General features: G+C 43.6%; 1 protein-coding gene and 1 long non-coding RNA gene across 2 annotated transcripts in view; both read right to left on the bottom strand.

Moving 5' to 3' along the window:
• Positions 1–6,870, bottom strand: part of LOC106735453 (uncharacterized) — an 11,957-nt gene extending 5,087 nt beyond the window's left edge. The window contains exons 1-2 of the long non-coding RNA XR_001370775.1: positions 6,558–6,870; positions 4,081–4,163 (exon numbers count right to left, since the gene is read on the bottom strand). This is a non-coding gene — a long non-coding RNA (uncharacterized LOC106735453). The remainder of the gene's footprint in view (positions 1–4,080; positions 4,164–6,557) is intronic.
• Positions 1–16,046, bottom strand: part of PPM1H (protein phosphatase, Mg2+/Mn2+ dependent 1H) — a gene marked incomplete at its 5' end in the record, with an annotated part of 284,823 nt that extends 268,777 nt beyond the window's left edge. The window contains 1 exon segment of the mRNA XM_014590036.1: positions 15,903–16,046. Within this exon segment, the coding sequence (XP_014445522.1) occupies positions 15,903–16,046 (144 nt within the window).
• Between the last annotated feature and the right edge of the window lie 36 nt (positions 16,047–16,082).

The following is a 16,082-nucleotide window of genomic DNA, read 5'->3' as shown; positions in this document are numbered from 1 at the left end:
CCCCCCCCAAAAAAAAAAAAAAAAAAGATTTGCAAGTTATAGTGGCATTCCTCTTGCTAAGTTGGTTTTCATTCTGGACAACAGTTTTCATTAAAAATATGCTGCATAGTGATAAAATGTTTAAAAATAATAATAAATCATAACAATAATCTAAAAAAAGAAAAACTATTTGCTAATGATGATATGTACAGTAATGTCTTTGTTTTGACTGATATGCATGGTAATCATGCTGGAAAAAGAAATGTTATACACTGTAAAGACATATGTGATTAATATATGTAATATAAAAATGATAAAAATAAATTTTAAAAACTTAAAATATAAAACAATGCTACAGATTTACTTTTAAATTAATTCACACATACTTTAAAATTTTGTTTTAATTTCCAGTAAAATAAGCACCATTTGATAATCGCCAGTGCAAGCAAAGGGTCTCAAGGTCACCTGGGGAAACAGCACCAATAGTAGCAGACATTAATTATGGAACCATAACTCCGAATTTCTTTTTCCTAACTGCTGGGTTGTCGGAAAAGTCATGACGTGGTTTTCTATGCAAAAATGTGTCACGAGGACCAGCAGTTAGCATAATGGCTATGTCGCTGGACTCCCACATAGTCAACTGCAGTTTGAGTCCTGGACCCGATGGCGTAAACTCATGCCAAGTGTGTGTGCGTGCGTGCCCAGTATCCCGAGAGGAGAATAGAGGAGAAGGGACTGTGGCGTGGTCATCCCCCCTGGGGGGTGATTTCTCACTTTCTGTCTCTCTGTCTCTGTCTGTCTTTCTGGTGAGAGCATGTGCTCTATAGCCAAAACCTTCCCTCCCCCCCACCAAAAAAAAGTGTCATGACTTTTCTGATGACTTAATAGTTCATATCTACATGTACAAGCTAGTCAGTAAGAAGACAGTAGCTTGGGGCTGGACAGAGAGGGAAACCTGAACTTTTTTGTGTGACTGTGAGCTTTTTTGCATCAAAAGCAAATTGTAAACTTCACCGTATGCTAATCCATAGAACTAAACCATGGGTGGTGCCTGGCTGTAGTGCTTCAGCTTGTGTACAAGGGATTAATGAGCAGGCAGTTTGTGATACACCTCCTCTATCCTAAACTTTAAAAGCCATATAAGGGAAAGAATAAAGAAGTTAAGAAAAACGAAACAGAACAAAACTGCCCAGTGGAGAAGATAGAGAAAAAACCGAGGATGTTCTGAGACTTCAAAGGTTTCTGAAGTCGGTGTCCATCACAGGCAGCTTCTCGTTCAGTCATGCATTCTTAAATGCCGAAAAAGCTACTCTTTCCAGCAGATCCATTATTACCTGTTTCCTTTCAACTAAAGAGCTGGAAAGCTGGACGCATTTTCCCTCTTCCTTTCAGGGCAGTTGAGGTGGAGAGCCCAATGCAACGCCACCAGCAAAGGTTTACGGAGCAGACAGATGTCGACCTTGGTAGGCATGCGCATGACAACTTGTATCCTCAAGAGATGAGCACATCCTTTGAAATCGGTCTACAGAACAAACGTGATCTTTCCTTCATCGGAAACTCAAAGGACTGTATTATGTTCCCACTATTTCAGGCCTACGTAGATGAGCACTAGTGTACATGGCTTATATCAAGCATTGGAGGAATTAAGATGGATATGGCAATACCCACACCCTCAGGATTATTTATGAAAGATTGAAAACAAACAAAAACAAGATGGACCACTGATTACCTCTCAAATGCATGGAGAGCCGCTAAGCACCTTTACCTCTGGGAACAGATTCATTGAGCCCTCTTTCAAAAGCAGGGTCCTACACCAGCTCCGACCAGCTCATTTCGATAAAATTCAAAATTTAAACCCATACATTAAAATGAAGCAACAGGTTTCTTAAACCGGCAAGTCTGGCTCAACAAAACACTACTTTGGTAAAACACATTAACACAATGTATTTAACTGGCATTTCTCCAAACAATTTTCAATGGAAATACTGCTTTTGACTACTAAATAATGTCATAAGAGGAACCAACAGATGGTGTGGTGATTAAGGCGCTAGACTCCCACAATGGCTGATGGCAGTTCGAATCTCAGACATGGTGGCTTGCTTTCTCCTTTTCCTTCGGTCTCTCTCTCTCTCTCTCTGGTAAATAAAAATAAAAATAAAAATAATAAATGAAATAAAATACATGATTCTTTAAAAAATAATAATGCTGTAAGAAATTCTGGAAACATCTCATTGTAATATTTTTTCTAAAAAAATGTCACTTTTCAAATTGTGGCTTGACCAAGATTTATTTATAGGGATGCTCTTCCCAGGATTATTTTTTGCTTTGGTTTGTTCTGGCTATAAGTCAGAGGACAAGTGTGCATATCAGAGAGAGGGAGGGAAGGAAGGTGAGAGAGAGAAAGCGAGAGAAAGCGACCCCAGTGGAGCATCATTAGGCTGCAATCCCAGAACTATTTTTAAAAGTAAAAGAGTAGCTACCACTAAGGGGAAAAAAATGTATGTTACAACCATAAACAGAACACAATGAAACTATTAAAAATGAAAGAGTAGAAAACTTATTTACATGGAAGAATAATCATTGCATTTAAAGTGAAAAATGGACTAATCTGTACATAGAATTATCCCATTTTGTAAATTAATACATATGCATTTATAAATACACACAAATTATCAGTTGAAGCTAATTATGGGTGAGAGAATTTATAGATGTGTGTGTTCTTCATAATACTTATGAGAATTTAAAAATACCTACAACAAACAAATATCAGTTCCATAATGAGGAAAAGGTATTGTCATTTAGAAAAATAATTCTAAATTCCCAATGAATGCTTTCTTCTACTTTGATAGGTTTGTAAACATCTAAAAACATTTTAAAGTTCTTCTCATTCATAGACAATGGATAATAGAAAAAAAATTTTTGAGAGGTTTTTGCTATAGGGCACATGAGCTTGCCAGAAAGAGAGAGAAACATAGAGACAGAAAGCAAGAAATCACCCCCCCTCCCCAGGGGGATGGCCATGCCACAATCCCTTCTCCTCCCTTCTCCTCTTGGGATCTTGGGCACGCATACACACGTGCCGGCGTGAGTTTAAGCCATGGGGTCTAGGACTTGAACCGTGGTCGACTACATGGGAGCACAACGACATAGCTATTATGCCAACTGCTGGTACTGGATAATATACATTTTTTATGAGAAACTTTTACCCAAGGGTCAAATTCTGCTAGAAAAATAATATTCTCAGCATGAGTTTAATTAAACTTGCAGCTGATAAACATCAAACCTCTCAGGCAACCTGCAACACTTTGGAAGGCAAGAAAAATAAAACTAATAAAACAGTTTTCAACAAGGAAAAAGGACACTGGGGCCTTGCAAGCAATGCTCTTGAGGATGGTGCTATACATGTGAATCCTACACAAACTGATCTTGGCACTAATTCGAGCATACCTGGGTGATACTCAGGTTTCACCCCAGATCGCTCTGTCAGCAGAGAATCCCAGTCGTGGTCTTGGATCCATAAGGATCTGAGAAGAGGGCAACACAAGAGCAAAGCAGTTTTTCTTTTCTTTTTGTAAGCTTTTGCCATAGGGCACGTGCATATGCTCACTGGAGAGAGACAGTGACAATGAAAGTGAGAAATCACCCCCAAGGAAGGATGACCATGCCACAATCCCTTCTCCTCCATCCTCCTCCTAGGATTGTGGGCATGCACACATATGCACCTGGGGTGATTTTTAAGCTGCCAGGTTTGGGACTCAAACCATGGTTGGCCATGTGGGAATCCAGCACCTTGACTACTATGCCACCTGCTAGCCCTGAGAGCAAAGCAATTTTAAATCTGGGTAGGGGCTAATGAAAAACAGATTGTGGACAGTAAAGGTTCAAGGCTGAGACAATGGTTAACCCTTCGCTTTTGGCTGAAATGTTTCTGATTCCCTGTGATTGCCATCCCACTCTTATTCATTTTAAGTTTAGAGATAATTATGGAGACAAATCACCCTGTAAGGTACCTCTGAGGATGACAAGACAGGTGGCAGGGATCCAGGTGGTATGCAAAGTGCAAAGGGCCAGCAGGGCCAGGTGGACTCTGACAGCACTAACCTGATGACCTGGGGCATGGAGAGGGGAGGAGAGACGGCGATGTTAAGTACGAATCCAAGCAATTCTCATCCGCACACTAAGATCTAAAATAAATAAATAAATAAATAAATAAATCATCGCCAGCTGCTGCAGTCCAAGTTGCCAGTTCTTCTCTTCTTCCCATCTGCTGGTGCACTGATTCAGCAGCTCAGCTCTGGACACCTGCTTCTAATAAGGCGACATGGTCCTCAGCGGCCTCAGCCCAGGGACACCATCCCGTTGTTGGGTCTCACTGAGAGAGCTGTGGAGAGCACGTAATCTGACTGTTTGGTTCTACTCTAAACTCCAGGGAAACAGTGTCCTGAAAAGCTGATAAAATGTTACACTTTCCCCAGACATAGATTGTACAATTTCCTCTTTTATATGAAAAACAAAACAAAACAACCAAAAGCCTCTTAAATGTCTTTTCTATATTAACGTCTGTCTGGTTCCTCACCGCTGCCTCCCTTAACATCCTTAGGGACTACTTGTACTCACTGCACCTTAAAATTTGCTTCCCACTCAACAGTTAATCCCATCTTTTCTTTTTGACAACTGTGTGTTCTAAACATAATTTTTCAATATTCATCTTTTTTAAAAAAAGCACAGAATGACTATTAGTACACCATAGTCGAACACTTAAATATAGTAATTCAATAGCAGCATTTTTATTTTTTTTAAATCAATTAATCATTTGAGATTTTTCCCTCTTCCTATTATTTATATGAAGAAGCTCACATGGTATGAAACATCTTTTTTTAGTTTAAATGTCTAGTTGTCAATCCCTCTGAAAGGAGAGTGGAATATACAAGCCACTTTGGCCCTCTCTGCTTGGCAAGCAATTGATCTCTCTGTCCACCCACAGCCCTATGCTGATTAATTACACAGGCCACGCAGTGAGGCTCCATTAGGCTTGGCTGTGCACGTCATCGATGCGGATGGACGCACTTCAAGACAGTCGCCGTGAGAGGCTACGCTGCCAAGGATCAGAAACTAAGGGCTAGCCTGAACACTGCCAGCCTTCTTGGCCCCCGAACTTCACAAACTTGAAAAATTCCAATTAAAGCCAGAGTGTGTGGCCCAGTTGCTGTGGTGCAGCAATGGCACATAGCTCTGGAATGCCAGAAGCCATGTGGAAGATCAGGGTTCGGTTCCCAGGTAAACTGAGGTGCCATGTGCCTGTGGTCCTGGTCGGCTGGGAAGGCTGGGTGGAGGAGGGGTGCAGAATGAGATCCTGTTGAGAGTATATCTTTCTTGCTCCCTAAATAAATAAAGTTAAAAACAAACAAAAAACCACTTTACTCGACTTAACAAAGTAAACTTACATAATGGGATTTCCCAGGATGTATTTTTAAAAAATTTGAAAAGGACTGATCAAACCTGACTTATGACTTAAGCCCCATTATTCAGAATTCCTAAGTATATTTCCTCACTTCTTAGTAGCTATTGATGGCAAAACATTATCATCTATTTATTAACTTTAGAAAAAAGAACCCCACCACAGGACAGGTACAGATTGGCTCTCAGACTAACTAGGTCTCCAAAAAAATTAAAATGTGGGACTAGCAAGCAGGAGGCATGGTGATTAAAGAACTGGACTCCCACATGGCCAACTGTGGTTCAAGTCTCAGGTCCTGTGGCTTGAAAGGTACACCAGGTGCGTATGTGTGTACGTGCCCAAAAACCCCGAGAGCAGAATGGAGGAGCAAGGATTGCAGCAAGGCTTAAAGGGTGATTTCTCGCTTTCTGTCTCTCTGGTGAGTACACACACTCTAAAAAAGAATCTCTCAAAATAACAATAATAATAATAAAATGTGGAAAAAAGGCAAGAAAATGTGACAGTTTTTTAATAAAGTCCAGACTATTATACTTTGGAATGCACGTATACTAAGAAAGTTAAATATAATTAAGAAACCCAATTATATTCAATAGAACTATTTCAAAGTGCTTTTTGTGTAAAAGCCCGCTTTTCAAAACTCTTTAAAATAGTTCTATTGAATATATGCCCTTATCCAATTTAAAGCCATTTGGAGATTAGGCCTTATTAATTTCCTTTGAGTAATAAAATACATTAAACTTCCCTATTCCCATGATGTTTATGGGAACAGGATGTCATTTTATTAATGAATAATTTCACACAATGAATGAGCGGGTTCAATGATTCATTGATGGTCACAAGGACCATGGGACAGCATGAGACTCTCAGTAATGTAACTCTCTCTGGGCCCCATTTTCCTCTTTTATTAAGCATGGATAACAGATGCTCACACTTACGTGTGCATGGCAGGGTCTTAATAATCATGCAGAGCTACAGATGGAAGCCGGTGGTATCATTATTCTTTGTCATAAATAAGGGAGCATAAAATCCACACAGGAAAAAAAATACAGCTAAATATTTAAACTTTACAGCCATTTAGAGAAAAGTCAGTCAGAAATTGTACAACAAAGAAAGCACTCACATTCTGGAAGACCCAACTGATCTGAAGGCACCACAGAGAAGCAATTGAGCAGACAGGCTCAGTAGATTACTCTTAACAATAGCTACTTAGAAGTAAGGAAGCAGAGTGCAGCGGCATCTTAATCCATCATGAGCATTTCCAGGCAACACATTCTGAAGCTTAGTAAACAGGGTGCTCCTCAGACAGCATTCACCCGACTGCTACCAGCTGAAAGAGGAGTGACTCAAGTTTTAAACAAATTTCTTAATGACTCATGAAACAGAAGCATGGCAAATATTGGTTTGTCAGGAAAATCATGATGTATTTTGGCATAGAAAAACATGTCATGACTTTCCTGACAACCTAATAGGTACTTTTCAACGTGACCCTGGGGAAAGCCCGCAACTAGGTGAATGCTAACTTATGGAAAGCTTATCGGCTGAGTGAACATTTGCCGGGTACTAACACTGTAAGGTCTAAGCCTGGACTTACACTTAAGTGTACATGGCAGGGTCTTAATAATCATGCACACACACACACACACATATACCATGATATATGTATATACATATATCTACATAAATATATATATGAAAAGTCTAAAAACTATTCTAAAATATTAATAATAGCTAAGTTACAATTTCTTTTTAAAGACAGGGTTCTTACTAAGTCATGATCCTCCTGCCTCAGCCTCCTGAAGTAACTGGTACTACGGATGTACACTCACTTTTAGGGTACACTGGGGCCCCTCCCCCATCCAGGTCTCAATGTAGCCTTAGCCTGCTGAGTAATAGCATCTACTAGCACACTGCCATGGCTGGGATCACTTTTTTCTTTATACCTTTCTTTTTTTTCTTTTTTAGAGATTTCGCCTTAGGACGCATGTGTTTGCTAGAGACAGAGAGAGACAGACAGGACAGAGACAGTGAGAAGGAAAGTGAGAAATCATGCCCGGGGGGATGGTCACACTGCAATCCCTTCCCCTCCATTCTCCTTCTGGGTTCTGAGGTGCACACACACATGCACCTGGTGTGAGTTTCAAGCTTACCGGGTCAACAACTTGAACCACAGTCAACCATGTAGGAGTCCAGTCATGTAAGCACTATGTCATCTGCCGGCCCCTTCTTTTTTTTTTTTAATAAGTATTGTGGAAGGATTTATTTAATATTATTATTTTAAATTTTGCTATAGGGCATGTGTGCATACCAGAGAGAGAGAAAGCAAGCTGCCAGGTCTGGGACTCAAACTCTGGTTGGCCATGCGTTGAGTCCAGTGCCTTAACCATCATGTGACCTGCTGGTCCTTATAATAACTATTTTACAGTTAAAAATTTTTTAAAGTCTTCTATTAGAAACAATCAAATCGAGACAGACATTTACAAACAATTCAATACTAGCAGACATAGAAGTCACACAGATCTAGCTATGAATTCCAGATCTGCCATTTCTGGAGCTTTGTAACTCTGAATAAACTGCTTACCTGTGTTCGTTCATCTCAAGTCCTCACATGTAAAGTGCTTAGTGCAAACTGTATACAGGGTATCTCAATGAATGATTACTGCATTTAGCAGTTTCTAGCACATCTAGTAAAATGTTAATCACCAGCGATGTGTGGTATGTGGGAGATGGGCCAAACAATCAAATGCTGTTTCCTTCCAGGGTGACTGTGTTCACAGTACCTAATTGACAGCAGTGGCAAACTGAAAAGCTCTGAGAACCAGCTATCTGAACAGCACAGGACAGGCCCCTCTGCTCCTGGCCTGAACATCAGGTTAGATAATTAGGTTCAGTCCTGCTTCTCTTGCACCATAATCCAAGGACATTTGTTCTCTCTACATGGTCCGGGTGGAACACTGTCAAATACGGAAGGTCACAGAATCAAAGCAAAAATCAGAATCAAAAGCATGATTAAATGACCGCTTAAATGATGGCATGATTAAAACCCTCCAAGTTTTCAGGAGTGACGAAGATTCTCTTCTTGACTGAACTTTGGTCAGGCTCATCGGATGCATCCTCACAAGGCCACAGCCTTGGCCCCCAACCTCTTCTCTCAGCAGGAGTCTTACTAAGGCAATGTAGTAAGAACCTCCAACGTCAATATCTCCCCCTCAGTCTTTAATGTGTAAGTCCTTGGCCCGCTTTCAGCAAGAATCCTGATAGGTCAGTTTAGTTCAGTTTGGTATCACCTTTTGGTAACTTTCCACTGACTCCTTGCTTTGCTCCTTGGCTATAAATCCCCAGATGTTTTTGTACTGGAACTGAGCTTGACCTTGCAATTATTTTGAAAAACATCCTCTCTACCACTTTAGAATAATGTTTTTGTTTAACAGCATGTTATGGATCAAGGTCTTAGAGCTCAGGTACAGAGCTAATCACATTGCTGGCTGGGAAGAGACCACTTGCTTCCCTAGTATGACTTTAAGGTTCCAAATACCAAGATTCCAAATTGTTCAAAAGTAGTAAGACACTAAACTCAAAACAAACAAACCCCAAGTGCTGGTCTCCTTGAACCTTAATAGTCCATGGTTTTGTTTTCATTTAATTTCATAGAAAGACACCAAATGATTGGGAGAATGATTATGCTAAAAAATTCTCCTGAGGCTGATGACTCTATCTTGTTGCATTACGGATCCAGGATAGGACTGAGGCTTGACACATAGTAGGAGTATAACAAATTTATCAACTGAGTAGGAGAAATATGGAAGCAGGAGAACATTTATTTCCTGAAAGAGGATAAGCATCAATTCAAGGGGAAAATTTGAATCTGTTTAAGTAAATCAGAGACAGCTATATTTTGCTTTTGAAAATTTCTACCAAACATGAAGAATAGTAACTTTTCCCTCTCTTGAGGAAAAAGTGTGTGTGTGGGGGGACCAGCAGTTGGTGTAATGGCTATGTTGCTGGACTCCCATGTAGTCGACTGTGGTTCGAGTCCCAGACCTGGTAACTTCAACTCACGCTGGGCACGTGTGCGTGCGTGCCCAAGATCCCGAGAGGAAAATTGGTGCAGAAGGGATTGCGGTGTGGCCATCCTCCCTGGCCACACTGTCTTTCTGGCGAGTGCATGCACCCTATAGCAAAAACCTCTTAATCAATCAATCAATCAATAAATCAATAGCTTTTCCTGAAAAAATAATATATTTTTAGAGAACTTGCAGTTTTAAGTTACCATTGGCATTACTACAGCCATAATTAGAAAGCACCATGAGGTTGCCTAATGGTGTATCAGTATTCTGTGAAGCAGGCAGACCCACATGGGAAGGTTCAGGGTTCACGTACAGAGGCCTTCCTGAGGATGCTGGGTAAGTTTGTGCCCATAATCTGGAGCTGGCTGAGGCCAGGGGTGGATCACAGCATCAAGACCGAGTTGGGAGTGCTTTCCCTCTCTTCCTGTTTCTATTGCTCATGGAAGAAAGAAACATTAATGAATGGACTTACCCAAAAAAGCTCTACAAAGGGGAGTGATACCAGAGAGGATGCAGTCCACCTAAACCAGGGCTGGAACAGCCAGAAACTCACCCCACGGAATGTGAAACCCTTCACTTGAAGCACCACCAGTCTTAGAAGGAAGCAGTGCATTTTCCCAAGAAAAGGGACACCCTAGGAACTCCACCTCAAAGGAGACAGCTTTATTATACTGTTAAATATGAAACATGAAGGAAAGCATGGCTGATGTTTTAAAGCAGAAAATATCTTCTGCAAGTTACCAGAAAGGTAGGTCAAATATCTTGGGCTCTCTGAACTTTCGAGTTATCAGCAAGTGTGTGCTATGGAGAGAACTGTTAAATGAGACCCCCACCCATTTCTCTTCCCCCTCACACAAGAAGGGGAGAACCCTCAGGTTCTGCAGTTGCAAAAGGCAAGCAGGAAGTTCCCAAGCAGGAGCTCTGCACAGAGATATCTGTAAGAGGGATGGATGTGCCCGGGGACGTTCCAAAGGAAAAAGAAAGGCCAGGAGATTTCTGAAGTTTGGGGCAAAGAAGAAACAGTGGCTTCTCTGTTATTACTACCACACTAATGCTATTTATTGGTAATTGGTTCCAATGACTGGGGAGACAGAATGGCCCACAGATTCCAAAACAAATCCAAATACTTGTAGACTGTTTGTTGAATTTAAGTAAGTCTATTTTATCAAAATGTCACAATTTCGAAATCTCTGATACACAAAGAAATTATGTAATGTATATTCAACGAAAACTCTCAAAGTAGCTTTTTTGTGTGTAACTATATCTTAGTTGTACTTTTAGAAGGAAGGCATTCAGGAAAAAAAAAACAAAAAAAAAACGAGGGCCAACAGGTGGCATAGAGGTTAAGGTGCTGGATCTTACATGGCAATGTGGTTCTGAGTCCCAGACCTGACAGCTTAAAAATTATGGCTGGCATGTGTGCGTGCAAGCGTGCCCCAAATCCTGAGAGGAGCCTGCAGGAGAAGGAATTGCGGTGTGGCTATTCCCCCTGGAGGATGATTTCTTTCTCTCTGGTGAGTGCTTGCACCCTACGGCAAAAATGAAACAAAATCAAAACAAACAAAAAGAATTTTATAGTTATATAACCTAAGTAAAATTATGCTGTAATTATACTTTGTTCAATTTATATAACAGACTTATCCCTGACTAAAAAAAAAAAAAAAAACAACCCTGGGACATGATGCTTTAATATACAGAATATTGCTGTTCAACATACAAGCATCCTTTGGCATCGTCTTCTACTGAGAAGAGTTTGTTTCATAAACAAACTCCACATCCACCTACATCTCCAAGTCCAACTGTTCATCCATAGGAGAAAAGCTAGGCAAAAAAAAAAAAAAAAAAGTGTAATGGGTTCCTAACCTTTTAAGTAAATCGCCCTCCAGGTTCCTGCAGTACAGGGACCACTTGGGTGGTATTTAAGAAAGGATGCATTGATGGCTGCCCTCCAGCCTCTGGTCAGACTGGGAGCAGACCTACAGGCTCAGTCAGTGAGTTCAGAGCGGAACTTAATGAAACCTGTTAATGATTGTTTTTACAAAGACTTCAGCTCAGCAGATATTATCTATAACTGCAGTACTTTACAACCAAGCAAATACTCCTTTATCAAGTGGCTTACCTTCTCAGCCACAGTGCTAAGCCTTTTGAGGAGCCAGGAAATTCCATCCAGCCCAACGCTGAATGGATAAAACAAAGTCTTCAGTTCCTGCATAGTCCAGTCTTCCAAGGCTGGCATATAGCTATAGCTCATTCTCTGGTTCAAAAATGTATAGAATCTCTCCTTTTGCAAAGGATTAATGAGAAGTGGCACAAAACAGGCCATTTGTCCTTCATATTCCCCCTTTATTTATGATAGAGTGCATGAAGGTGCACATACAGGGAGCATCCTGCACAGGCTCTGGTCACACCACGATCCTCTTCCTCCAGTTCTGTGCCCATCAGATCTTGAGCACTCAAATGCAGGTGTCCAGCATGCTCGGTTGTGCCAGGTCAGTGTCCTAACTGGGGTTGCCATACATGATCTGTCTTCTCTCCACCTGCCCCCTCTAACCATTACCCCACAGGGCCAGCTCTCTCAACTTTTCATCCACCCAAAAAAGTTGGTCAACACTAAAGCACAACTCTCCTCTTCCCAAGCTCTCAATCACCAAGTGATGCCAATTCTTTCTCCCAAGAAGGCTTGGATTATAACTCACTTTCTTTTTGGAGAGGTTTTTGCTATAGGGTGCACGTGCTCTCCAGACAGACAGAGACAGAAAGCGAGAAATCACCCCCCCAGGGGGGATGGCCATGCTGCAATCCTTTCTCCTCCATTCTCCTCTCAGGATCTTGGGCATACACGCACAAGCACCGGCATGAGTTTAAGCTACCGGGTCTGGGACTCGAACTGTGGTCAGCTACATGGGAGTCCAGTGACATAGCCATTATGCTAACTGCTGGTCCCATGACTCACTTTCTAAATAGGTCAACAACTGCCTTTGATTCAGGCCTTGGCTCCCCAGCACCCTACTTATCTCTACTCTGGACACTCATTCTACCTCCCTTTGTAACTTCTAGAATCAAGAGAAGAGAAATGTCTTCCTCCCAGTAGATCCTATGGGAAAGGCAGCACTGGGGGGCCAGCAGATGACAATGGTTATGTCACTCGACTCCACGTCTTCAAACTGGGTCCAGTTTCAGTCCTGGACCCAGCAGCTTAAAACTCAGCTGGGCGTGCATGCATGTGTGCCCATGATCCCGAGAGGAGACTGGAGAAGGGATTGAGATGTGGCCACCCCCCCTGGGGGTGATTTCTCACTTTCTATCTCTCTGGCAAGGGCACATATCCTATGGCAAAAATCTCTCTTGAGGAAAAAAAAAAAAAAAAAGACAGCATTACTGGCTGGGTCTTCTGATCACAACCAAAGTTCCTACTTGCCTTTCTCCTTCCTTCCCTATTTCAGACATTGTGATTATTCAGGATGTATTTTTGCAGGATGATAAACCGCCATTCAAGGTTTGAGGAAGTGGTGCAGTAAAGCATCTGACAGGAACAGGGGTGAGGAGGAGGAGGTGGCAAGACAATGCTAGGTGGCCATTCCTAGGTACAGATGGAGGCACCACAGTTTAAGACACTGTCGAGAGTTTGTGTTGTGGTCTCTGAAATTAGACTGTGTGGGTTCAGATGCAGCTGTTACTAAGGTGGTATGACCCTGAGGAAGTTGCCTAAGCATGGGGTGCTTCTGTGTCCTCACATATAAAATGGAAATGAGGTGACCTACCTCCTAAGGTTATTGCAACACTCAGAAGATACAATGTAAACCTGAAAACAGTATAAGCACTAATGAGTAAGTGTTACCTATGTTAGTTATTATTAATACTGTGCAAATATTTCAAACAAGTGAGGTCATTCTCTCTGCATTCATTAGAACAATGCACATGACATAGTGTTTTGTGAAAATGCTACAGAATAACATGGTTAGTATGACCCTATTTAGGGAAGAAAACAAACACAGGACATGTACTGATAGGTGCCCAGAAGTCTGCAGGCGAACACCTCCCCTGAACACCAGATGACAGTCACCCCAGAGAGTGCCAGTGATGAGGGCAGGCTGACATTTTTGTATAGGTCTTTACTTTTATTAACATGCATGTACCACTTTTGTAATTCAGTTTTAAATTTAAACATTTTACGGTGGCCTTCCTAGCCTTCAAATTGAACACTTGGCACCTTGCCCTAGTTTAGGACAATATAAGCTTCTTGCAGAAGAAGAAACTGAGGCCCTAGTAGATGCGGGAGAGACTCTAAGCACTACCCCTCCTGCAAGTCTTGTAGATTGCCTTGCATTCTCCACAGCCTTGGTCACATCCCAAGCCTACCACAGGCATCCAAACATTCTCAAGTGGGGCTTTCTTTCCTTTCCTTCCTGTTTAGCTGAGGTTTTCTTTTTATTGTGTCCAAGTAGCTTCCACCCTTTACGTTGCTTTTTTCTTTTCTTTTCTTTTTTTTTCTCCTATTTTGTTGAGTTTGCCAGAGAGACAGACAGAGAAAAAGAAAGCAAGCACTTCCCCTCCCTCCCTCCACGAAGGATGGCCACAGAGCAATCCCTTCTCTTCCATTTCTCCTTTCAGTACTTTGGGGGTGCACGTGCAGTCCCTGCTGTGTGGCCATGAGGGATCCAGCTATACTAGCCACCATGCAACTGGCTGGCCTGCCTTCAGGGTTTGAATGTTCATACATCCTTCCCAACTTCTTCTCCATTTGCCTGTCTTTCTGGCCCTTGGACAAGCGCCCTTGCCCCAGGAAAATCCACTGAAGTGACTAGAAGCCGGATCATTCAGGCACAAGGGCCCCTACCTACCCGACTATAGGACGGATATGCCTCCAAGTTCTTTTCGTCTTGCAAAAGGTCCAAATGGACTTTTAAACAATGCTTCTATTTCAGTCAAGAACCAGGGCTTGGTGTGCTTTGGCTAGTATCTTTTCCTCCGTTAGGTCTTTCCTCCCATGGGTGTTTATTTTTGCTCTGCTCTCTTTTGGAAGTAACAAAGCTATTTTATACCTTCCCAGCTCCCAAGAATCTCTTTGACGCTGGTCTTCTATCATGTGCTAGATTTGACTGGTTTCGCTCCCACAGCTCACTTCGGCCTCATCATCTTTCACACTCCAGTCTCTCCCCATTCCCAGAGGTTTTCTGTTTCGGCCCGTGGAGAACGGCTATGGAATGAATTGAGATTCCAGAGAGCGCGCCTTCCGAGCCATCTCTCCCCGGAACCCGGAGCGTGGGGAACCAAGCCTGCGCCGGGGTATCCGGGCCACCAGAACAGGGTCAGCATCGAGTCGCCCAGGCATCGGGAGAGCTGATTGGTTCTAGGCTGAGCCAATCAGCGAGCGAAGCCGTGCACGGCTAGGGGAGGGCGGAGAGCACAGAGATGGGGTTAAAGGAAAAGGCGCAGGTACGCCAGGCACCAGGGTGCACTTTAGCACCCACAGGTCATTACAGACCCTGAAATGCTGAGGCAAATCCCCCCGTCCTAGTTCCCTGCTTTTGTAAGAATAAAAGGAGGTGCTGGGGGAAAACATTGTTTATGCTACCATTCATAAGACGGTTATTAACAGTCAACCGAGAAGTGGCCATGAAGGGGGGAGGGGCGCTGAAACCCTCCCTTTCTCCCTTCCCGGTTCCACTCCGAGTCGTCAAGCCGACTCTGCCGGCTCTTGAAAAAGCACATCACTCCAACGCTCGCCTAATCGCCAAAGCTGATTACCGAAACGCTATATATTAGCACTCAGAATAAGTTTCCCCCCTCCCCAAGGACTGGGGAAATAGTACTGGCATTTACCGAAGGCGCGGCGTTTTACTACCTGCTAAAGGAGAAGCGCATGAACCCGTGGGCTGGAAGTCACAGAAACCGAGACCTTTCGAAATGTACAACCATGCACACCGCCGGGGCCACCTTCTGGGATGGGACAACCGCCCACAGGCGCAGCGGCAGCTCCTCCAAGTCCCTACCCTCACCAACGCTCCCAACCGGGGGAGAAAGAGCTCGGGGTGGGCGCACAGATCGTCGGATTCCCCCGCCGCGTCCAAACTTCGGCAGAGCTGCTGTGCCTACTTTTCCCCAAGCGCCGCAGCCCCGGATCCACAGACCCGTGCAACCCTGGCTTTCCCACGGTCCGGCGCAGCCACCTTCCCTCATCCACCCGTACCCGGGCTGGAGACGCCGCGTCCTTGGGGTTGGGGGAAGGGAGAGCGGCAGGAAGAGGGAAATGGCCAGTTAAGTACAGAAGTCCCCGCTGAGGCCTGGACGCCGGCGGTAAGTGGAGAGCCCGGGGGAGAACCGCAGGTAGAGAGCAGGGGCTAGAACCGTGCGGGGATGGGCCGCGAGGCCAGGGGTGCCGCCAGCGTCGCTGCACTCACTCTGCGTAGCCAGTGGCCCAGGGCAGCCGCTGGGTCTCCTTGAGGATGAGGATGGGGCGGGCGATGTGGTCGGCGCTGCACTCCACCTCGTCCTGAGACAGCCCCAGGAACTCCGGCCGCCCGTAGGGGAAGCGCAGCGGCAGGGGGCCGGCCCCGCCGCCCCCCCCCCCCCGCCCGGCG

Source organism: Tupaia chinensis, unplaced genomic scaffold (assembly GCF_000334495.1).
Source record: "Tupaia chinensis unplaced genomic scaffold, TupChi_1.0 Scaffold000395_1, whole genome shotgun sequence".
NCBI classification, from domain to species: domain Eukaryota; kingdom Metazoa; phylum Chordata; class Mammalia; order Scandentia; family Tupaiidae; genus Tupaia; species Tupaia belangeri.
The sequence above is the reverse complement of the archived record's forward strand: the minus strand, read 5'-3'. Positions and strand labels throughout refer to the sequence as shown.